The 24991-nt window shown below is 36.2% G+C and overlaps 1 protein-coding gene across 9 annotated transcripts in view; it reads left to right on the top strand.

Annotated features, from left to right (window-relative positions):
• CCDC88A (coiled-coil domain containing 88A) overlaps positions 1-24991 on the top strand; it is a 110853-nt gene that overhangs the window by 9756 nt on the left and 76106 nt on the right. For 8 of the 9 annotated variants that reach the window (XM_079791923.1, XM_079791926.1, XM_079791922.1 and 5 more), the window contains exons 3-5: positions 15526-15634; positions 19581-19650; positions 22064-22122. In XM_079791923.1, coding sequence (XP_079648049.1) covers positions 15526-15634; positions 19581-19650; positions 22064-22122 — 238 coding nt within the window. Of the gene's footprint in view, positions 1-15525; positions 15635-19580; positions 19651-20337; positions 20404-22063; positions 22123-24991 lie in introns of those variants that run through there. The other variant, XM_079791927.1, reaches the window with a different exon arrangement.

Here is a 24991-nt window from a genome sequence, read left to right as displayed (position 1 = left end):
GGCAAGTATTTGCCACAAAAGGCCTAAATATTTAAAGGCTCTAAACCAGGCTAACAAATTGTTAAGTATGTTCTGGTCTTTTATCTTGATACATATACCTTTATAATGACTTAAAATGAAAGATTCAGATTTATAATTTGTGGAATTTAGAATTCATAAGCTCACAGTTTTATATCTTCCTATTGTCCCTGGTTCTGTCTGGCACCACAGAGACGTTTTATGTGCATGCCTGTGGGCATCCTGCATGCATGACTGCAGTCCAAGCTCTTGTACTCCCTCCTCCAAACAACTGCTTCACAGCCTAAGGGTGTACACATCTGTAGCATAGTCCATGCTTAGAACAGACCTGGGAAAGAGGCCTGTGCAGGTCCTGAAATTAGGTTAGAGATATATGGGCAAGAACTTCCAGGATTCCTGATCATTGCAGTGGCATCTAGAAGGGGCATGTATGGGTGCATCCTCTTGTTTCCTGGACTCCTTGCCCAGTGGTGAGGGGCATGATCTGAGGAGGGCCAGAGTGGGACTCAGGGCACAGACCTTTTTGCCAGGATCTAAATACAGTATTCAGTGAGAGGAATGAAGGGGTGGTTCATTCAAATATCTATTCAGTAAATTGTTTCTGCGGGCTTACTTTATGACAAACTATCTGCTAGGTACTGGGGATATGATGCTGAATGAAGTATAGTCTTTACCCACTAGTAAGGGAGTTAAGCATGTAAACAAATGGCAATGTGATATATGTGCTGTGTGACGCAATTATGGACTTGATCCATGTTGGCATAAAAAGAAGTGATTATTTACATGGAGGAAAGGCTTCTTTGAAGAGAGAACATTTGAACTGGGACATGAAAGTTGAGTAGGAGCAATCAGGTGAATAAGAGTCATAAACAATGAGAGTAGGAGGAAGGACATTGTAAGCTAAGAAAGTAGCATGAATATATGAATAAAAATGGTTGAATCGCCCTGGCTGGTTTGGCTCAGTGGATAGAGCGTCAGCCTGTGGACTGAAGGGTCCCGGGTTCGATTCCGGTGAAGGGCACATGCCCGGGTTGCGGGCTCGATCCCCAGTTGGGGGCAGGACATGCAGGAGGCAGCCAATCAATGATTCTCTTTCATCATTGATGTTTCTATCTCTCTCTCCCTCTCCCTTCCTCTCTGAAATCAATAAAAATATATTTAACAAAAAACAAAAACCCTCTCTTCTTTTTTAAAAAATATATTTATTGATTTCAGAGAGGAAGGGAGAAGGAGAGAGAGAAACATTAGTGATGAGAGAGAATCACTGGTCGGCTGCCTCCTGCACGCCCCCTACTGGGGATCGAGCCCGCAACCCAGGCATGTGCCCTTGGCTGGAATCGAACCTGGGACCCTTCAGTCTGCAGGCCGACACTCTATCCACTGAGCCAAGCCGGCCAGGGCAACCCTCTCTTCTTAAAAAAAAGATAAAAATGGTTGAATCAGGGAACTGTAGGGTATTTTGTATGGCCAAAGCAGAGACTGTATACTTTTTGCACTTGGGAAATGCGTTTGAAGAGGTGAGTGGAAGATACCATGTAGGTAGATACCGCGTTTAAAAGATTAGATTTTTTTTTTTCGTGTGGAGACATGTATTAATTAGTTCACATTCTCGCTGGAGAAACACAACCAACAAAATATGTGTGTGTGTGTGTGTGTGTGTGTGTGTGTGTGTGAGAGAGAGAGAGAGAGAGAGAATATACACACAAGAAGGGAAAGGGGGAGAGAGGGAGAAGGGAGGTTGAGGGAGAAGTAGTTTGATGTTAAGAAATTGGCTCATGAAGGCTTGGCTAGTCCAAAATCTCATGGGGTAGGCAGGCAGTCTGGAGACTCAGGGAAGAAGTGTATTGAGCTAAAGGCAGTTTGATAGCAGGTCTGTACCATTAAGGCCTTCAGATGATTGGATGAGGTCCATTCACCTTATGGAGGATAATCTACCCAAAATCTATTGTTTTAAATGTTAATCTTAATAAAAATACATTCATAGAACATTCAACATGGTCCAGCCAAGTTATACATAAAATTAACCATCAGAACTAGTGTTTCTTAAACCGGGCCCACAGATATTCATGGGAATGTTAACTTTAGGAATGTTAGTTTTTGTGTTTTCATTCAGTAAGTTATTTTTCAAGAGGTAATAACAAAATTCTTTTGCAGCAATAATTTATATTTGAAAATATTTTTCATATACTAAGACTAGTTTCTTAGGCTGCTTTCTCAGACTGGGCCCATGGACAGTTCCTCACAGATTTTTGATAATGTTCTTTCCTTAAAAGGTGTCACTGCCTTACTCTAGCTTGGAAAACGGTAATATAGGTTATATAAGTCATAGGTAGAATTGAAACAAAAGGTATTTGCATTTTAGAAGGATTGATGTTGGTGCTGATGAGGGTCAGAACAGAAATAAAGACAGAATTGATGTATTAGTGATATGGAAGAGAGATAACACTGAAGTGATGGGACTTGGTTATCAGTTTGATTTGGAGAATGAGAGGGATGAGTCTAGGGCCGTGGTCCGCAAACTGCTGCTCGCGAGCCACATGCGGCTCTTTGGCCCCTTGAGTGTGGCTCTTCCACAAATTACCATGGCCTGGGCAAGTCTATTTTGAAGAAGTGGCATTAGAAGAAGTTTAAGTTTAAAAAATTTGGCTCTCAAAAGAAATTTCAATCGTTGTACTGTTGATATTTGGCTCTGTTGACTAATGAGTTTGCCGACCACTGGTCTAGGGTTATTACCAAGTTTTTTACTTGGGTGGAGAGTAGGTGGGCATTGCCTTTTGTAGGACATTACAGGTGACTGAAAAGTTGAGGGGAGGGGAAGTGTAGAAAATAAGTTCTGAGTTTATTTTGGATGGTTTGGTGAACCGTGAGAAATACCTTTTGTGGGCAGGTGGAAACATAGGTCTGGTACTCAGGGAGAAACTAGAATAGAGATAGAGATATGGGAATTAGCTTTTTAATTTGTAACAGAAGCTAAGGACATGGATGTTAGGGAAAAAATGTAGATGAGGGCCAATGACAGTTCCTAGGAAACAGCAACATTAAAAGGTTGGAGGTTTAAGGAAAGTGGAAAATTACACAAAGCTGCTGGGAAGAATCACAAAAGGAGTCAGTTATAGATGAATACAAGTATTGTCATGCCGGGTTGATGACTTGAGACTTGGAAACCACACATTTGTAGTGGAGCCAATTAGCATGGTTTGAATAACATATTCAGTAACGCTTAGCTGCTCAGAAACTGACAAGATATCTTGTAGAGTTTATTCAGAATTGGGGATTGATATGCAGATATGAGGTGGGATATTCTCAGGTGCATAGTTGAAATGAACAGAGTCTGAGCATTAAAGTGAGGAGGAAAGTTGGAGTCAGCAGAGGTTGTAGTAAAGATGAAGGAAAACTAAGGATGAAGGAATGGAATAGTTTGAGGTCAGGGGATTTTTAGAATTTGATATTTTTGGAGGTTGCAATTCTGAGTGGTGATTTAGGGCCAAGGTTAGATGATGCTAATGGATTGATAAAATGGAATAGAGTGAAAAATAACTAAAGTAGAGAAGGAATTTACTTTCTTGTTCTTTATGTAGTTATAATCTTGATTACCACTAGAGATAGAAATTAGTATTTTGAATTAAAATAGAAAACTGGAAAATAAATAGCTAATAAAAAAGTTTAATAGTAATGTTAATTGTAACTTTTTATTTCAGCATAATCCTTATATTAAAATCAAACTCTCAGTAGTGAGAGTTTGATTTTAATATAAGGAGTAGGGAGTATCTCAGTAGTTTTTTAGAAAGTTTTTTAATGTGACTACTTTCCTAGTGATGGCTAGGAAAAAAAATTGAATTTCGTAACGACACAGAGCCTGTTTCCTTTGCCTGGGACTGGGTGGTAAAGGACCAATGAAGATGGTTTAGTTTTAGGTATTGAGTTCTAGTCCAAAGTTGTGGAGGATGACCAATAGAGGCAATACTTCAACCCATTTATTTTATTTTTTTTATTTTTTAATTTCTTTATTGATTAAGGTGTCACATATTTGTCCTCATCCCCCCATTCCCATCCCACACCCCTCCCCACGGATGCCCCAACCCCCTGTTGAACTTAACCATTGGTTAGGCTCATATGCATGCACACAAGTCCTTTGGTTGATCTCTCCCCCCTCCCTCCACCCTCCCCTATCCTCCCTCTGAGGCCCGATAGTCCGATCGATGCCTCCTTGTTTCTGATTCTGTTCTTGTTCATCAGTCTATGTTCATCATTTCCCCTAGATGAGCGAGATCATGTGTCACTAGAGATATACTTATATGAACTGAATGTGAGATGAGCAATAATAGTTATGCTGACAGGCAAATGAATCAGTCTGTAGTGAGTTTCTTTCTGGACCAACAGTTCTTTTGAGACCCAATATCAATGTCCATCCATTTTTTTTTGTTTTGTTAAAAGTGGTTTAAAAAGGTAAATCATAGTAAAATCTCAGTTAATTTGAATGTTCAGAGAAAAGAGTGTTGTGTTTTCTCATAATTGATGGCTAACTTAATTTTTTCCAATCCTTGTTTAAAATATTCACAAATGAACTATATTTCCACTTTTGTAAATAGAATATGCATATGATGATTCAGAATCTTGTAGTATCTAATTTTATGTTTTAAACTCAAGTATTTGTATTAAGTATTGAGTGTGTATAACTAAGATGAATCATAGTAAATAATGATTGATCCCAAGCATGTATTTGAGAACAAATCTCTAGTTATTAGCTTGTTTTTTTACCTTTCTTTCTTTAATTTGTATGAATTTTATGTTTTCCTTTGAGGGAGGCAGAGAGGGGGAGAGAGCGAGAGCGAGAGAGAGAGAGGCAGAGATGAGAGAGAAACATCGATTAGTTGCCTCTCCCCCAAACACCCTGACTAGGAATCAAACCCAAACCTTTTTGGTGTATGTAACTTTTTATTTCAGCATAATCCTTATATTAAAATCAAACTCTGGGAGTATCTCAGTAGTTTTTTAGGAAGTTTTTTAATGTGACTGCTTGTGATTTTTTGAGTTGCAAGCTGAACAAGTCTGTTTTGTGAAACACTATTTTTACTTGAAAGAACTGAAAAACTGTAGTTATTCAGATTTGAGCATTGGGCAGACATTTTCTCAAAAATGAACAAAGTGAGCCCTGGCTGGTGTGGCTCATTCGATTGGAGCACCGTTCCATACACCAAAAGGTTGTGGGTTCAATTCCTGGTCAGGGCATATACTTAGGTTGTGGGTTAGATCCCGAGTCAGGGCACATATGGGAAGGCAACCAATCAATGTTTCTCTCACATCAGTGTTTCTTTCTCTCTTCACCCCGCCCCCCCTCTAAAATCCATAAGCATGTCTTCGGGTGAGTGTTTTAAAAAAAATGAACAAAGTGAGCCTGTCACTTCAAGGAAAACAGCTGATAGTATGTGTTATCAGTGATAAAATTTGAATTATAGAAAACATGAGCTTAGTAGTTCTCAATATTAAAGATCTTTTGGATAAGATATTAATGTATGTGGTTTTTTTTTGGTATTGAATAATAAAATGTGCTAAATTTGGAAGATCTCTATATAACTCAATGAACCAATATTTTCAAAATGACCAATGCATAATAAGCAATCATGGATATGCAAAAGATTTATTCAATGTGCCTGAGAGACCAGTAGAAGAAAAGGTCATTGATACAATTCCAGATTCCACATTACAACCAACCTGTAAGAAAGTACCATTTACTGAATTTGGTAGCATCAAAGAAGAATATCAATAATTATTTGAAAAGACTATTAAAATACTCTTCCTTTTTTTGTAAGTTTTCTTTATGTACTTTGAGCAGAATAGTGTATCATTGCACGTTGAATGCAGAAGCAGATTTAAGAATCCAGATGTCTTCTATTAAGCCAAACATTAAAGAGATTTACTCAAGTTGTAAAAGAATGTCACTTCCCGCTAAAATTGTTTGTTTTTGGAAAAAAATGGTTATTTATCATAAAAATGCTCTTAATGTTAACATACAATGAGTTTGTTATTTTTAGATGGTTGAATACATTATTTTCAATTATTAATTTTAATTTTTAATGTAGTAACTATATAGAGATATAAGTCACATAAAGAAAAGCTCTTTGTAGTCCTCAGTAAATTTTAACTGTGAAAAGGGATCCTTAGACCGGAAAGTTAGAAAATTGCTAGCCTGGTATTTTAACGGCTCATGTTGGCTTGTTCTAAAATGTAAAGGGTAGCTCTGTAGTCATTTTATGCAATTCAGATAAAATCAAGGTTAAGTGTAAGTATAGTATTAGATTTTTATTCTTTTTGTGTCCATTTGCAACTTTTATATCAAAACATTAGTTCTGTTTGTTAAATCAGTGAATATCACTCCACACTGCTAACCCAGTCTTGGGCTAACTAGATGTCATAGATCAGTGATGGGCAACCTTTTGAGCTTGGTGTGTCAAACTTCGCCAAAAAACTGAGCATAACTCGGGTAGTGTGTCACTTTGAGGAAAAAACTAACTCCAAGACTCTAGTCGCAAATGTTTCATCCTCAGGAGCAGCAAATGTTTCATCCTTGGCATGCGGCCGCATGTCATCAGAAATGGCTACGCGTGTCAGTGCTGACACGCGTGTCATAGGTTCGCCATCACTGTCATAGATATTTCTTCAACCCTTGAAGAGGTAACTTAATGTATCATAAATTATGAGAAAGTATAAGAGGGAGACTGTGTAATTATCTCTATGTGGTAATTACATGTCACTTGCAAGAATGTTTGTTCAGTCATTATAAAGATTTAGTTAGTAATATATGTGAAAATATTCTGTAGATATATAAAATATTAATATTAGGTTTTGTTGGTCATCATGCATAGTGATTCAGTTTGTGAGAAATGGGAGAAATTAAGGTAAAGAGATACTTTATAAAAAATAACAACTCTTCTCCCTGATTATTCTCAAGGCTAAGATAGATACCTTACTACTTAGATAACCCTAAATGGAGATTATATTTACCCAGTTAATTATTTTTCATAAAGCAGTCATTCTGGTATAGTTATTTCAAATGTTTCATGCAAATGTTAGGTAATTATGTGCTATCATAAAGATATCTTAAAAATTAAAAAAACACACTCTGTATACAACTAGTTTTAAATTAGAGTGGCATGATCAAAAACATGAGCACATGTAGTTGTTAAGCATCATCTCCAAACAGATGGTCCAAGAGGATACATAACAGGTTTACAGTCTGGTTTGAAGAGAATAAAGCCATTAAAACTATCAGATTTCTATTTCTCATAGATCTTAGTCAATGAATAAGTAAAGACATAATCCTTGGTTCTAGAAGGACCAATTCTTAGAATATTAGTGTTGTAGAATTGCTAACATTTCTTTCATCTATTACCCTAATTTAAAAATCACTATATACCGTGGTGGATAATACCATTGCCTATTTATTGAAATTAATGTGTCTTGTCATAAGTAGGTCACTTATAAATGTGAAATTGCTTGAGGCTCTCTTTTGCTTCCATGTTGCATTTTACTTCTGGCTGGACAGATTTGAGCTATATTGCTATGTTATTTGCCTCTACAGCATTTTTAAATTTTTATCTTACAAAAGAAAATGGTCGATTTGAGATTGTTAGTTTGGAAAGAGCTATGTGTAATTAAAAAGGTACTTGCTCATATATCACATGTGTCATTCAGTTGCTCATCTTTTATTTTAGAGAAAGACCTTTCCAAATATAAATTATTCTTTTTTAAGGTATGTTTTCAAAGGGAATAATCAAAACTTTATTAATTATGGCTATTCTGAGTTAATCTTATTTAGTATTTTAATATTGAACATAAAGAAAAGAGAATGTTTAGAATACTTAGTAGACTACAGTATCCTTTTAGAGAATTTTGGAGTTATATTGTACTACATACTGTTTAATTACTGTATATACTGTGACTGTTATTGTATAAAGAAGTAAACCTTAAATTACACGAAGGAATGGAGTGCTTTCGGTCTTTACTTTTGACAGAATAAATTGTTTATATTGTTTTCCTTTTTCCCCCCTTATTGATTAAGGTATTACATATGTGTCCTTATCCCCCCATTGCCTCCCCACCCCTCTACTCATGCCCTCACCCCCCTGGTGTCTGTGTCCATTGGGTAGGTTTATATGCATGCATACAAGTCCTTTCGGTTGATCTCTCTCCCCTTACCCCCCACCCTTCCCTACCTTCCCTCTGAGGTTTGACGGTCTGATCGATGCTTCTCTGTCTCTGGATCTGTTTTTGTTCATCAGTTTATGTTGTTCATTATATTCCACAAATGAGTGCGATAATGTGATATTTATCTTTCTCTGACTGGCTTATTTCGCTTAGCATAATGCTTTCTGGTTTTTCTTATGTTTATGTGCAGTCTCACACATTTTATGACTGAATTTCTAGCATTGAATCCTACATATATATAAATGTGCTTCAGTTAAGTAACAGATACAATTACTTATTTTTTCCCTAGAAGTAAATAAAATGACCAGGCTTCATAAAACAGAATGTTTTGTGGGTGTTTTGTCCCTCTTTTAAAATACGTTTTAGCCCTGGCCCGATAGCTCATTTGATTAGAGCGTTATCTGATTCAATCTCCAGTCAGGGCACATAGAAGAATCAACCAATGAATGCATAAATAAGGGGAACAACAAATCGATGTTTCTTTCTCTCTCCCTCTGCCTTTCTCTCTCTAAAATCAGTCATTAAATAAAAATGTTTTACATTATTAAAAGCATTATTTAATACCAAAAGTTTCATAGTGAAGAACAGCAATCCTACTTCCTTTTTTTAAAGCAGTTCCTTCTTTCACTTAGCCCCATATACTATGGTGATAATATGCTTACCCTAGTATTTTTTGATTTCTCCCTTTTAGACATTATCTATTGACTTCCTGATAATGATAGATGAGTTTTTAGCTTTTTAATGCTCATCTCTATATCTTGCCTTGTTTTTCTAATGTATTATAAGTTCAGTTAAATCAGTAATCAGTATTTACATTAGTATAACTATACAGGATGGGGCAAAAGTAGGTTTGCAATTGTTTATATGAAAAATAATACAGTGATAAATAATAATACAATAATAAACTCGTGTGCTCACAACTGTAAACCTGTTTTTGCCCCACCCTGTTACGTTTCCTGCAGAGCCAGATAATATATCATTACATTGTTCTTTTTAAAAAAGTACTATTTTTCCTGAAGTTACTGATTTCCTTGATTTAAATAATTTTCAGTAAATCTTTCCTTAAATATGCAATTACAGGGTCTCCAAAAAAAATGTACACAGACTTTGAAGATTATAAAGTCAGTGTTTATTAACATACAGTTCAATTTCAAAATTTACAAGAATTTACAGAAATTAATAATTTTTTTGTCAATGCCTGTTTTCAGACTGATGAATGTTCTGGTCTAGGCACTGCTAATAACATGAAGCAATGGAATTTCAAACATCAAGAATCATTTCATTTGGTATTTGTGTGCCTTCAATTCATTGACTGTTGCCAGTTTTGTACCGGAAACTTTATCTTTTATGTATCTCCATAAAAAAAAGTCTAGTGGGACTTTAGGATAAATTTTCTTTGTTCAAAGTTTAGTCAGACTTCACCTATTATTTCTAATCACTTAAGCCTGAAAAGGAATGAAAATTAAGTGAGTTATCAGCTGTTAAAGTGTGCATACATTTTTTTGGGACAACCTTTATTTTTCATAGGAGTGGAGATTAGGACCTTTCAGGCAGTTTCACCTGAGGTTAGTTTCTCTCACATAAAGAAGATCGTATTCTTGGGGTGAAAGGGCTTGTTTTCCATGATCCTAACATATGTCAGTTTGACCCTAACTCACATTAGGCATGCATCAAATGAGAAACCCAAGCCTTGTAATTGAGAGTTTATTGCTCTCTAGGTCCATGCCTAGAGTGCTTAGCAGTTATGCTGGTATCCAAGTCCAGAGAGTTGATAGATAGACTGTGATGTGATATCCAGTGATTCTAAAGAAGTAGGAACTTTCCAGTTCTGTTTGCATATTGAAATAACTTGTGAATGGTACAGTGTAGATTAGAAACTGAAACTGAGGCTCTTAGTATCAGCCTGTTCTTCCAAAGAACTCCACTATTCTATTGGATTTCTTTATGAGTCTACTAAATCATAGAAATCCCCTCAAATTCCATGTAATCATAGCAAAGATTTGTAAATACAAAGCACCACAGTTTTATAAGAGAATACAGAAAACTTTATTCTCCTACCTTGAGATCCTTGTTAAATGTGAGATTTTTAGGTGAAGTACTTTTCCATAATTTTTTCAGCATACTTTCTCTAGCTTATCTAAAGTGTATTTTTCACTTTTCCCCAAATTCCTAAAATATTTTCATCTGATATCCTTAGTATATACTAAACAATTTCCTCTTTTTATCTTCAAAATTGTCTTTGTTACAAGCAATCTTTCTCAAAGGCTGAAAAAACTTAATGTGAAACTTAGACATAAAATTTTTTTACAAAAATTTTTTTAAAGATTTTGAGCAAACCAAAATTCTAAATTCTTAAAACTTGTGAATTCTTAAAAGACCTTTTGACAAAGGAGACTACAGGCTTTTGGGCAACTGGATAAATTTAAAAGTATCATATGAGGAATGTTGGATATAAAATTTAAAAAGGAACTTTAAAACTTTACTTTAAAAAAAATCACTTTAAAGAACACAAATTTTTTAACAATTCTGTCAGGGGCAAATATAATATTTACTTTGTAAAATTTTTAAAAGTAGCAATGAAATCACATATGTTCATTAGAGTACTAGAGGCCTGGTGCACGGATTCATGCATCGGTGGGGGCCCTCGGCCTGGCCTGCACCCTCTCGCAATCCAGGACCCCTCTGGGGATGTCAGACTGCTGGTTTTGGCCCGATCCCACAGGCCAGGCCGAGGGACGCACCGGGCTGGTTTCAGCCCGATCCCCACAGACAAGGCCAAGGGACCCCATTTGTGCATGGGGCCTCGAGGATGCATATAAGATCTTTGGTTAATATCTTCCCACCCTTCCCTTCCCCCCTTCCCTCTCGATTCATCAATCTATTCCATGTTTCCATGCCTGTGCATTGAGCATCTGCCCCCTCGTGGTCAGTGTGCATCATAGCTACCTGTCAGATGGTCCCTTAGGCTTTTATATATATACTAGGGGCCCGGTGCACGAAGATTCGTGCATGTGGGGGTGGGTCCCTCAGCCTGACCTGCACCCTCTCCAATCTGGGAGCCCTCAGGGGAGCCCTCCCAATCCGGGAGTTTCTGTCTGTCTTTGCAATCATATGAGCGAATTGTCTGAGACCCCAGTGCAGTTTGGTATGTTGCTCACAGAATATTAGAGGCATTTTTTTTCCCTTTGCTTCATTGGTAGAGATTTCCTGGAAGTTTTAGGATAGCTTCCCTTTAATTTTTCCTAGACACTCTGATTTTACTTATGTCTCTCACCATTGCTTTCCCTCCATCCCCCACCACAACAGTAACTTGCTCCAGGCTCACTTTACTCTAGTGTCTAGGAGATCCGTCTGCCACCAGAACTACGATTCCCAGCATTCCTGGTGCTCCCCGCGCTCTGGACTTCCGCTTCTGGTCCTGGAGCTGCCACCAGAACTACTGTTCCCAGAATTCCTGGTGCTCCCTGCCCTCTTGGTTTTTCCTTCCTGCTCTGTCTCCATCCCATGGCCTCCCGCTCTGCCAAGTCCTCCACACCTCCAGCTCTCCCTCTCTGCTCTCCATCTGGCGGCTTGGGGAGCCAGGTTCCCCAAGCCACTCCACTCTCTGCTGGCTCTCCCGCTCTGCTCTCCGCCTGGCGCTTATGTATGCAAATTAACCCACCATCTTTGCTGGGTTAATTTGCATACTCACTCCTGATTGGCTGGTGAGCGTAGTGGAGATACGGTCAATTTACATTTCTCTTTTATTATATAGGATAGATTAAACATCCATCCCAAGGTATAATCAAAATCATATAGTGTCATGTAATAATGGGTTTGTACTTTAAATTTGTAGTTTAGTTTCTAAACATTTTCAGTTACAATATCGAAATCTTTCTTAAATATTTGTTGTCAGAATTAAATACCTAGGTTTACAATAAAATATTATTGTAATGAAGTTAGTGGGGAAAGGAAATAAATCTTCTTTATTTTGGTTATTGTGAAAACAATTAGGAATATGCTCAAATAATACAGACTTTGTTTTCTTGAATGATTCCATAAGAGAAAAGGCTGAAAGAGTAAAGGATAAAATTTAGGATTTTAGACAAGTTACTACTTTGGACTACCTAGAGTAATGGAAATTTCATTTGCAATCATAGATGTTCTGTAAATATCTTCCCTTTCTAGCTGCCTTCCATCTTTTTATTTCTATTTTCTTAACTCTATATTTGAATCCCCTTTTGTACTTCACTTTTTGTTTTTTTGTTTTTTCTATTTTCTTAACTCTATATTTGAATCCCCTTTTGTACTTCACTTCTTGTTTTTAATCTTCATCTGAGGATATTTTTCCCATTGATTTTTTAGAGAGGGTAGAAGGGAGGGGCAGAGACAGAGAGAAAGAGAGAAACATCATTGTGAGAGACACATTGATTGGTTGCCTCCCACATTTGCCCTGACCAGGGCTGGGGATCGAGCCTGCAACCAAGGTACTTATGCCCTTGATCAGAATTGAACCCTCCACCCTTCAGGCCAGGGGCAGACAGCCAAACCAGCTAGGGCTATTGCCTCACATTTTTTTCTTTAGTATGTGTGTGAACATTTAAGTTCCACTCTTAGCAAATTTCAGTTATATAATACAGTGTTATCAATTATTGTTATCATATTTTACATCACATCTTCAGACCTTAGCTTACAACTGAAAGTTTGTACCCTTGCCCTGGCTGATTTGGCTCAGTGGTAAGAGTGTCAACCCTTGGACTGAAGGGTCACGGATTCGATTCCTGGTCAAGGGCATGTACCTAGGTTGCAGTTTCTATTCCCAGCTGTGTGGGAAGGAGGCAACCAATTAATGTGTCTCTCTCAAATCAATGTTTCTCTCTCTCTCTCTCTCTCTCTCTCTCTCTCTCTCTCTCTCTCTCTCTCTCTCTCTCTCTCTTTCCCTCCCTCCCTCTCTCCCTCCATCCTTCCTTTCCACTCTCTGAAAAAAAAAGCAACCCAAAAAAACCAATGGGAAAAATATCCTTAGGTGAGGATTAACAACAAAAAAACAAAAGAAAGAAAAGAAAATTTGAACCCTTTTACCAACCTCTTTCTAGTCCCTTTACCCCCTTAGCCCCTGGCAACTACTTTTCTATTTTCTGTTTTTACGAATTTGACTTTTTAAAAATTCCACATGTAAATGAGACCAGAGTATTTTTCTGTCTCTGGCTTATTTCATTTGACATAATGCTGTCAAGGTCCATCCATGTTGTCACAAATGCTAGGATTTCCTTTCTCTCTCTCTCTCTCTCTCTCTCTCTCTCTCTCTTTGTTGATTTCAGAGAGGAAGGGAAAGGGAGAGAGAGATGGAAACATCAACGATGAGAGAGAATCATTGATAGGCTGACTCCTACATGCCCCCGACTGGGGATCGAGCCCACACCTGGGCATATGCCCCAACCAGGAATCGAATCAGTGACCTCCTGGTTCCTGGGTCGACACCCAACCACTGAGCCATGCTTGACTGGGCAGGATTTCCTTCTTTCTCATAGCTGAATAATGTGTGTGTGTGTGTGTGTGTGTGTGTGTGTGTGTGTGTGTGTGTGTATCAGATCTTTATCCATTTATCTGCTGATGTATACTTAAGTTGTTTCCATATCTTGGCTATTGTAAATAATGCTGCTGTGTACCTGCAGAGAACAATTTGAAATCTTGGTTTCAACTCCTTTGGATATATACCCAGAAGTGGGATTGCTGGATTATATGATAGTTCTATTTTTAATTTTTTGAGGAACCTCCATAGTGATTGCACCCATTTACATTCCCACCAACAGCACACAAGGGTTCCCTCTTCTCCACATACTCACCAACACTTGTTATCTCTTCTCTTTTGATGTAATAGCCATTGTAATAGGTATGAGGTGATATCTCATTGTAGTTTCAATTTGCCTGATGATTAGTGGTGTTGAGCACCTTTTCTTGTATGTTAGCCATTTGTATATCTTCTTTGGAAAAATGTCTATTCAGTTTCTTTGCCCATTTTAAAATTGGATTATTTGTTTGTGTTTTGCTATTGAGTTGTATCGAGTTCTTTATATATTTTGGATATTAACCCTTTATCAGATATATGATTTGCAATTTTTTTTTCATTCCATAGGTCGCCTTTTCATTTTGTTGATGGTTTCTTTTGCTGTAAGAAGCTTTTAAGTTTGATGTTATCACACTTGTTTATTTTTGCATTTGTTATCTTTGCTTTTGGTGTCATTGAATTTCTCATTCTTAACCATGGCATGTTTTTCTTCTTCAGTTTCTGCTACCTCAAAATCATTGAACCCTTTGCTTTCATTAAATCTATAAAGATTACCCAAGATAAAAGTGTTAACCTGTGTCATCACTGCATTCTTTAATTTCCCTGGGATGTTGCCTATTCACATATACTCTTCATTATCCAGTGAGAAGATAGAACATTTATTGGTTATTAGCCCATAGTTTACATTCTTGATTGAAATAGCTTTATTTTAGTTTATGGAAATATATCCTATATAATAAAGAGGTAATATGCAAATTGACCCTCATGCTCTCACAAGATGGTTGCCTATGGCCAGGCCAGCAGGGGGGTTAGTGAGGGATGACCAAATGACTGAACAAGCAGGCTGCGTGGGGCAACCAGGCCAGCAGGGGGGGCAGTTGGGGGCGATTAGGCTGGCGGGGGGGGGGCATGAGGGGTGACTAGGCCAGCAGGGGGGGGCAGTTGGGGGCGACTAGGCCAGCACGGGGGGGGGGGGGGGAGGGAAGTTAGGGGCGATCAGGGCGGCAGTGGTTGGCAGTTAGGGGCAACCAGGCAGGCAGGCAGGTGAGCGATTAAGAGCCAGCGGTCCAGGATTGTGAGAGGGATGTCCGACTGCCGGTTTAGGCTCTATCATCCCGGATTGGAAATGGTACAGGTTGGCTGAGGGGACCTCCCCCCCCCCCCCGTGCATGAATTTTGTGCACCGGGCCTCTAGTGTGTGTGTGTGTGTGTGTTTTTTTTTTTTTTTTTTCAGGGAAATAAGAGGTTATTTATCTAAGGAAGTTGTAGAGACAAAATGAGAATGAAGGGCAACATCTGACTTGTGTTTCAAATTTATTTTGCTATTGTCTTAGAAATATCAGATGCATTTTTATTCATTAGAAGCACAGAATATGTTTCAAAGTAATCATCTGTCCTTTTGAATCATTTCTCATAATGTAGATGAATGTACAATTTGTTTAAAGAAAAATATATAATTATTTTTAGTCATCTATAGGTTGATAGTATATTTCAGTATAATTTTAGTTTAAAGTATTTTTTTAAATTTCTTTCAGTAATCCTAAATCGGAGATTCAGAGGGTAAATAAAAAAGTCAACAATGATGCCTCACTTAGAATTCATAATCTATCCATTTTGGTGAGACAGATAAAATGTTATTATCAGGTAAGTGTGTGTTTTTTTCCATCTATTATATTTTAATAACTGCTCACATACATTGTTGTGTTACTTAAGATCAATCACCTAACAATGCTTATTATATGCCAGGTACTGGTCTGTTTCCTGGAGATAGAACAATAATGACATAGTTCCTTTTATGCAATGTTAAGATACAAGTAAGCACTTCATCATTATCTAATTTTACAAATAATTATTGTATTTTATAAATTTTTAAAACCAGTTCTCAGTTTATTGAGATTTGTATAATGCAATATCTTGTTAGCTTGCTCTAATTATGCCTTTCAAGAGTGTACTTTTTATTGTTCTTTTTAAAACTTAAATTGGATGCATATTGCACAATTTAAATATGAGCATTCTCAAGGTTATCGATATACCTCTAAGAATTGCTATAACTGCATCAGACAAATTTTAGTATGTTATATTTTTAAAATGTTTATTCTGTGAATTTTCTAATTTTTGTTATGATTTCTATTTTCAGTTATGAGTTATTTAAACTATGCTTTTAGATTTCCAAAAATAATGGTATTTTTTAAACAATTTGTTGAATTTTGGTCAAAGAATTTGGTTTGTATGATACTGACTTTTTGACATTTGTTAAAAATTATTTGACTTGGCCTAGTTTGTTGTCAGATTTTATCAAAATTCCATGTGTGCTTGAAAGAGATCTGTATTCTTTAATTGTTTGGGTGCAGAGTCAGAGCGAGCTTGTTTGTTAATGTATTGTTGAAACCTTTGCAGCCTGATTAATTTTGTCTCTTGATCTCCCAGTTACTGAGAAAGATGACTTGAAATCTCCCATTATAATGATAGAGTGGATTGGTCAAGTTTTCCTTTGTACACTTTAAAGCTATGTTATTGGGTGCAAATGAGTTTCCTCACAATGTTTTGCAGATTTTATTCTTCTGTCTCTGGATTCTTTATTGTTCTGGAGAAGTCAGCTATCAGTCTCATTTTTGTTCTTAGGTTAAACTGTCACTTTTCACTCTTGGCTGCTAATTTTGTCTCTTCTGATATTGACTCTTTACTATTCTGTTACCAGATATAACTCAGATATTTCTGTTAAATGTATACTAGGCTTTCTTAACTCTATCCTCCATGTTTATTAAATTTTCTTTTAGCCCTAGCTGGTTTTGCTCAGTGATTAGAGCATTGGCCTGTGGACTAAAGGGTCCAGGTTGAATTCCGGTCAAGGGCACGTACCTCAGTTGCAGGTCAATCCCTGGCCCTGGTCGGGGCATGTGTGGGAGGCCAATCACTGTATCATTCTTACATCGATGTTTCTCTGTCTCTCCCCCTCCTTTCCACTCTCTCTAAAAATCAATGGAAAAAAATATCCTCAGGTGAAGATTAACAAAAAGTATTTTTTTCTTTTATATTCAATCTTGTGCTAAATTCTGAGAAGTTTTTCCAAACTATCTTTTCAGTTTGCTAATTTGCCCTGCATATTTGTCAAATCTCTGTTTTACCCACTGATTAATTTTGACCCTCAATAATTATATCTTTCCTTTCTAGAAGCTCTGTGTGATCTTTTTTCATGTTTTTTTATTTTGTTTATTAATCATTCTTCAATTTCTTCATTTACTTTTTTAGAAATTTAAAATTTCCTATTTTAAATTTTATGTCTGATAATTCCAAAATCTGAAATCAGATCTGTAGGAATCTGAATCTGCCTTGTGTTTTCTGTTTGCTATTTCTCATGGTGATTGGTGGTAGCCCTGGTGGTAATGGTGTGTGTGTGTGTGTGTGTGTGTGTGTGTGTGTGTGTGTGTGTGTGTGTTTTAATTGTGAGGTCATTTTGGGAGGAAATTTATCTATGGGAATACTTTTGTGTCTGGGCCAAGTGTTCATTGCTTCAGAGAAGATTTGTTGCTTTTCTTGCAACCAACCCAGAACCACTTTTAATTTATTTTAAGCAGCTTTATATTATTTTAGAATCAATAGTTGTTTACTATAGAAAACTAGAAAAAATGTAAATTATGAACAGTTCCAGTGCCTAATAGAGATTACCACTACAGTGCCTGAATATATATATATACTTCTGGATCTCTCTTTCTGCATCTGTGTATATGGAAATGATGTACTTAAGTGTTTACATATATCTTTTTAACTGGTACTGTTACAAATCCTTAGGGAAACAACCCTCCTCAACATCTACCAAAGGCTAAGAAAAACAGCTTTTTCCTTGTTTCCCTAGACAGGACTTAATTTTTTCTGTTTTATCTTTTAACTGAGAAATTATCTTTTTACTTTGTTTTGAACTTAGTCATATATTTAAAAAAAATTTTTAATCCTTCAGTATTTTTAGATTCCTTTCTAATATCTAGTATTCCTTGTTGCCAGAAATAAAAGTCTATGCTAAATTTCTTATAAACGTTTTTAAGCCCAGATGTTAATAGTGCCAAGATGATATTAATAATGATTTTCTTTTTTCTTTTCTTTTTTATTTACTTATTTATTGATATGAGAGAGAGAAACAATGAGTTGTGGTTCCATTTATTTATGCACTTATTGGTTGATTCTTGTATGTGCCCTGGACTGGGAATCAAATCCGCAACCTTGGTGTATCAGGATGACACTCCAACTACTTGAGCTTTTTCTTGATTGTCACTCTTTTTTTAGACATATCTGTGTGTATTTCATTAACATTTGCTGGATGACCAGTTATACGCTTTTCTTTTTTTAAATCTAAGTTTGAATATCGGTGGACTAATTTAGGGCTAGAAGTGATTGAATATTGTAACATTTTGTCAATATTGTTTCAGATATTTAAAACATAAAGTATCACTGATAGTTGAAATTCTCCTTGTACCACTCTTGTATGCCCTTTCTTTAGACCAGTTTACCAAACCATCTCTACTTGCTTCCATGTTTCATATTCTTAGATAAAATGTTTCAAAGGCACTTGTGATCTTCAGAAATACATCAATCATCTTACTTACACAATTAGTAGACTTACTAAAATTATTTTTTCTCACGTAGCTTGCTTTAATATGACAGATTTCAAGTTAACAAAGTTTAAATTAATGCAGTTCTTGTTACCTGTTAAATAACCTATCTTTTGGAAAAATCAGACTTTCCCCCCCAAAAGTCTTTCTAAAGCAATTAAAAATACAAAATTTGTGTATCTTATATACCCCTAAGAAAAAGTATTTGAGGTAAAATATTTGATATTCAAAACTCAGAAGTACATTTAATATTAAAGCTTCTTTCCTCCCCCAATTTGCTGATGGTTAGGCTACCGAGGGGAGAGGGCAGGGCTGATTCGTCCCCTTGCCTTCTGACAGACATGAGCAGAGCAAGGGGCAAACTGGGAAAACAAGAACCTCCCCCCCAGGGTAACCTATCCCCCCGTAGCATATCGCTAGTCATATGGTTGAGCCCTCCTGACCTTTTCTTCCCTAAAAATAACATCTAAGCCTCAGTTGTATTTCAGTTCCAGGCCAGAAAAGCAGCAAAACCAGACAACCTGGCTGCCTTAGGACCAGCTACATTGACTAATGACCCCCTGCCCTGGTACTAAATCTGTGGAGACCACAACCCTGAAAGAGCACACCTATAAAGCTGATAAATATTTTATTAAGATCCTCCCCTGGCCCTAACTGGTTTGGCTCAGTGGATAGAGCGTCGACCTGCAGACTGAAGGGCCCCAGGTTTGATTCCGATCAAGGGCATGTACCTTGGTTGTGGGCACATCCCCAGTAGGGGGTGTGCAGGAGGCAACTGATCGATGTTTCTCTCTCATTGATGTTTCTAACTCTCTATCCCACTCCCTTCCTCTCTGTAAAAAAATCAATAAAATATATTTTTAAAAAAGCCTTTTAATTGCAGTATAGCACACATGCAGAGAAGTGCACAAATCATAAGTTATAGCTTGTTGAGTAATTACCTAGTCAGCATTTCTATGTAACAACCTTTGGATATCTTTTTATAGGAGACTTTGCAGCAGTTGATCATGATGTCATTGCCAAATATCTTAATTATTGGGAAAACCCCCTTTTGTGGTAAGTATTAACTTTAGCATAATGTGATAATAAAGTCTTTGCCTTTTGTAATACTAGAATGCTTACCCAGATCTTGCTTATTTACATCAATAGACCAAGTTGTTCATGACTGTATAGGGAAAGCTGGAGGTAATATTCCATTTTATATAGAGAAAATAAACTCAGAATATTTGTAAGTTGTGGATGGGATCAGGCATACATTTTCACTAAGTCTGATGTTTTTTCTACTATACCAAATTGATAGTTTTCTGTGATAAGTTTTAGTGGGTCATAAACAAGGATAGAAGATAATGTAGCTATTGGCTTCAAGGAACATAACCTTAGAAAAGAAGTATTTCTGAAATAATTTTTAGGTTTCTTTTTATATATTTCTTCTTATCTACTATGTACCATTGCCACAGTTGTTTGAGTCTAAGGTCTTACTGATTGATATGCTGTAATTTGTAAATATAAATTACTTCTGGATGGAAAGATGAGAACCAGTTTCTTAGATCATTTAAATTATTTTTTTCAAAAGTTTCTGTACCTTACTAGACTTTAAATGTGACATATTTAGAGTTTTAATTTTTGAATAATTGGGGAAATTAGCAACTACATAACCATTTCAACAATGGACTTATTCTAACAGGCTGCATGTAACCCAAATAAAGTTATCTTCTCCAAATCGTACCTCCACCAAAATAAAAACTAAAATCAGCCCTGGCTGGTTTGGCTCAGTGGATAGAGCGTCGGCCTGCAGATGAAGGGTCCCAGGTTCGATTCAGGTCAGGGGCATGTACCTTGCTTGTGGGCACATCCCTAGCAGGGGGTGTGCAGGAGGCAGCTGATCGATGTTTCTCTAAAATTGATGTTTCTAATTCTCTATCCCTCTCCCTTCCTCTCTGTAAAAACTCAATAAAATATATTAAAAAAGAAAGAAAGAATGATAGCTCTTAAAAAAAACCACACTAAAATCACATAGCTGTTTTTATTGAAGAAACTACCAGTTAGATGGGGGCGATATTCTGGGATATTTGGTTATACAAATAAAAAATGAAAAAATATTTTATATGTAGAATGGAATTATTTTTATTTCCACGTGTATTTAGTAATTACCTACCAAGTAGGGACCAACAATATAAAGAAAATGGTCTATACTCTTCAGGACCTTGTGTTTTGTTGAGAGATATAGATTACTGGGAAATCATGTAAGAATTGGTACAAAATAGAGATATGTAAAAATGTTAAGACATAAAATATGGAGCTATTACTTATTCAAGTTGGCAGATTAGTGAGGTTTGGGACCATTGATGGTTAGGTCAGAGAAGGCTACACAGAGGTGTTACATAAAGCTCTGCCTAGGATTGTGATTAGTAAGTAGAGGGATGAGGGGGAAAGGAAGAAAGGCAGAGTAACAGAAGTTAAGGCAGTTTGGGTGTATTTATATTGGGGAAAGGTGATTAGTGTAGCTAAGAAAGTAGGCTGTTTCATGGAGAGTAGGAGGAAATGTTTGAAAAGAAGATTTGGAGTTTATCATAAACCAGATTGGCCTGATGGTGAAATTCTGGTCCAAAGAATTGACCTTTTTTTGTCTGCTAAATGTTTTAAGCAAACCTGAGTTGAATTGGATAGCAAATGTGTTCTTCAGTTCTTTTGCAGACCATTAATTTTGTCCAGCTCATTATATACATTTATTTTACCAGTTTCACTGTAACTGACAAGGTTTTAATCCTCATGAACCTACACAGTGGAAAGCCATTTAAATTTTACTCGTAGATGACTCATACAAGGTATTTTAGAAAGAAAACAGTAATAGTCCTAAAAGAAGCCTGATATGTTAGGAACCATTTTGGCTGATCTTGAGGCATGTCCCTATAGCAACAGTTCTTAATTTAGTTCGCTAGTGTAGTATAATCATTTATGGAAAAGTAGTGGATTTATAGTTGCATACTTTATTGCACAGAACTTTGAAGCCTATTTTATCTATACTGTAGCTCCTCAAAATTGAAATCCTTGTCCATTTCTCCTGCTATTACCACATTGTACACAGAGCTGTTTTCTTAAAATTTTTCATTTTACTTACATTCTTAACCTTTTAGTCAAGTTGTGAATATTACCTATAGACATGCTTCTATCAATATAAGAAAGAGGCCCTAATTGGTTTGGCTCAGTGGATAGAGCGTCGGCCTGCGGACTGAAGGGTCCCAGGTTCGATTCCGGTCAAGGGCATGTACTTTGCTTGCAGGCACATACCCAGTAAGGGAGTGTGCAGGAGGCAGCTGATCGATGTTTCTCTCTCATCAATGTTTCTAACTCTCTATCCCTCTCCCTTCCTCTCTGTAAAAAATCAATAAAATATATTTAAGAAAAAATATATAAGAAAGAGAATTGAACTAATGTAAAATGTTATACTCAGTTATTGTTTTTATTTCAGAACAAGGCACAGAAGAAGTTAAAAAGTTGCTTTTACTTTTACTGGGTTGTGCAGTTCAGGTAAGTTTGAAATTTCTTCATATTTCATTTTGATAACTTCTTTATGCTCTTTTAGGCTCTAGTTTTTGAAAGACTTCAGGATGGGCCATTGGTTTTCAAAGTCTATGTTAGAGATTTTAGATTTTGAAGAAAAAGAATTATTCCCTTATTTTATTTCAAATGTTAGTTATATTACCAGATAGTCATATGATCTAAACATTTTAATTATTCTTTATTCTGAGCCTTCTAAGGGCCCCAAGTTTTTCAAGTTTCCTTAAAGATACCGTTAAAAACCTCTCTCAAAATATCCTTATAATTAATGCATGCATGTGTGTGTGCTACTGAAGAAAAGTGAGAATGGCAATATAAAGGAGGCAGAAATTATGAAAAATGTTTTAGGAGTCTGGGTTATTGTTATATTGCCCTATTAATCAGTGACTAATAATAATAATAGCAGCTATTACCTTATATAGGTTTTCTTATATCTCTTTTCAGATAAGGGAATTGGTGTTTATGTAGGATGATATTTAAGTTACTCAAAATTAAAACACTTATGAGAGTCAAAAAGGGGTACTATTAACAATTACAGTGGCACTGCTTGTATAAACTGGGACTGCCCCAGACAAAAGTGGTCACTCTAGATTTAGGTTATATTGTTGGTAGGCCAAAGAGTTGAGATTCAACTTCAATCTGATGTTTCCTTTAATCAGCCAATGTTTGGATGAATTATCACAATGATACTTTAAATTTATTGATTTTAGAGATAAGAAGAGAGATAAACCCTGAGAGAAACAGAGAGAAACATTGATTTATTGTTCTACTTATTTACACAGTCATTAGTTGATTTTTGTATGTACTCTGACCAGAGATTGAACCCACAACCTTTGGTGTATCAGGACGATGCTCTAACCAACTGAGCTACCAGGGCCCAATGTAAATTTAAACTATCTCAATTCTTTATTGAATGAAGTATCGGTAAACCAATAATGTGGCCACTAATAATGTTTTACACACGTATGTCAGAAATGATACACCCAAAAGAGTGTTGGCTTTTAGAGCTGACTGCTTGGGAGCTGTATGTACAATGTATGTTATTAAAGTTTCATGCTGTATTATGTACAGGTGTTTACTTCATAATTGATTACATATTAAATTAAATATAGTGTTTGTAGTCATTGCTGTTCTAATTTGGTCATCAGATTCTGAGTTAGAAACAGCTCTAAATTATTTACATACAGGCTTTGTGTACTGTATTTCCTTTTAAAAATACCTCTATTGGTGAATATTATATAAATTTAGACATCATAGTGACACCATACATTTGGTTATTACTTCTGGCTACTATTTAGTTGTTACTGCTGGTTACTAAAAGTGATAGTAGCAATGGAGCAGAACCAAGGACTTTTAAAATGAACAGTTTAGGGAAAGCCTAAAATATTAAAGAAGCCATCATTATTACCATCTGTAAAGGCAACAAAAGAATATTATAAAAATCTAAGCTGCTTCCCCCTTCCTTACTATTTTCTATAGTTCACATGATAGTATCCCAGATGCTGGAAAATGAAAAGAATGCCATGGAAATAGTGGTCCTTTTTCTTACTAAGATAAATAAAGCATTTCATAGGTTACTAAACCCATTGAGTGTTTCCTAAAGAAATTTACCAAGACTTTTTTACATTTGATGTTCATGTCATTTTCCTTTATTACTAAAGTAAAGCAGAATTAAGTAATGGGCCTGTTTTTTAAAAAACTACTTAATCTCCCTAGCTGCTTTGGCTTGGTGGATAGAACTTCGGCCTATGAACTGAAGTGTCCTAGGTTCGATTCTGGTCAAGGGCACATGCCTGGGTTTCGGGCCCCATCCCCAGTAGAGGGCATGCAGGAGGCAGCCAGTCAATGATTATCTCTCATCATTGATGTTTCTCTCCCTCTCCTTCCTCTCTGAAATCAATAAAAATATATTTAGCAAACAAACAAAAATACTACTTAAGCCATGCGAGAAATCACCAATTATCATATTAGATATGTACATGCAATTAAAACAAGATTTTCAGGCAATGTGAAGTATTGTTAATTTTTCCTATTAGTATATTAGCTGATTATGATTTCCTGTACTTTAGATTCACATAATCTGGGAAGAGTTTTTAACGTAGATATTATTTCAAATAGTCATTGGAATAGGGCGGAAGAATATTTGAGGAGATTAAGGCATAAGAGAAGGCACAGAATGGGAAAGTTGTGTAAAAGAATAATTATAAATATGCATCAGTATGACATTGTAAAGTAAGCTAGAAAATGGAGGATATTATTTTATTAATTTTTAAAAGTTTTTAAATTATAGTTTACATTCAATGTTGTTATTTTTAATTTTGTATTTTGTACAGCATTGTAATTAGACAATAATAGACTTTACAAAGTATTCCCCCGATATTTCCAATACCCACCTGGCACCATACATAGTTATTACAATGTTATTGACTATATTCCCTATGCTATACTTTACATTACTTTGTAACTACAGATCTGTAGTTCTCAATCCTTTCACCTTTTTCACTCAGTCTCCCAACCCTCATTTCCTCTGGCTACCATCAGTCTATTTTCTGTTTCTATGAGTCTGTTTCTGTTTCATTTGTTTGTTTATATGTTTTTTAGATTCCAAATATAAGTGAAATTCTATGGTATTTGCCTTTCTCTGTCTGACTTATTTCACTTAACATAATACTCTCTAGATCAGGGGTGAGGAACGTCTGGCCCGAGGGCCCTATAATGCTGAGAAATCATTTGGTCTGGCCCTGCCAAGGCATTAGGGGTGAAGTAATTAAATGTTTGACCAAGTATAGCAGGCTAGTTTTCAAGTTGATAATTTTGTATGGCCCATGAAGGATGTTAT

This window comes from Cnephaeus nilssonii (genome assembly GCF_951640355.1).
Source record: "Cnephaeus nilssonii genome assembly, chromosome: 15".
Classification (NCBI taxonomy): domain Eukaryota; kingdom Metazoa; phylum Chordata; class Mammalia; order Chiroptera; family Vespertilionidae; genus Cnephaeus; species Cnephaeus nilssonii.
The sequence above is the reverse complement of the archived record's forward strand: the minus strand, read 5'-3'. Positions and strand labels throughout refer to the sequence as shown.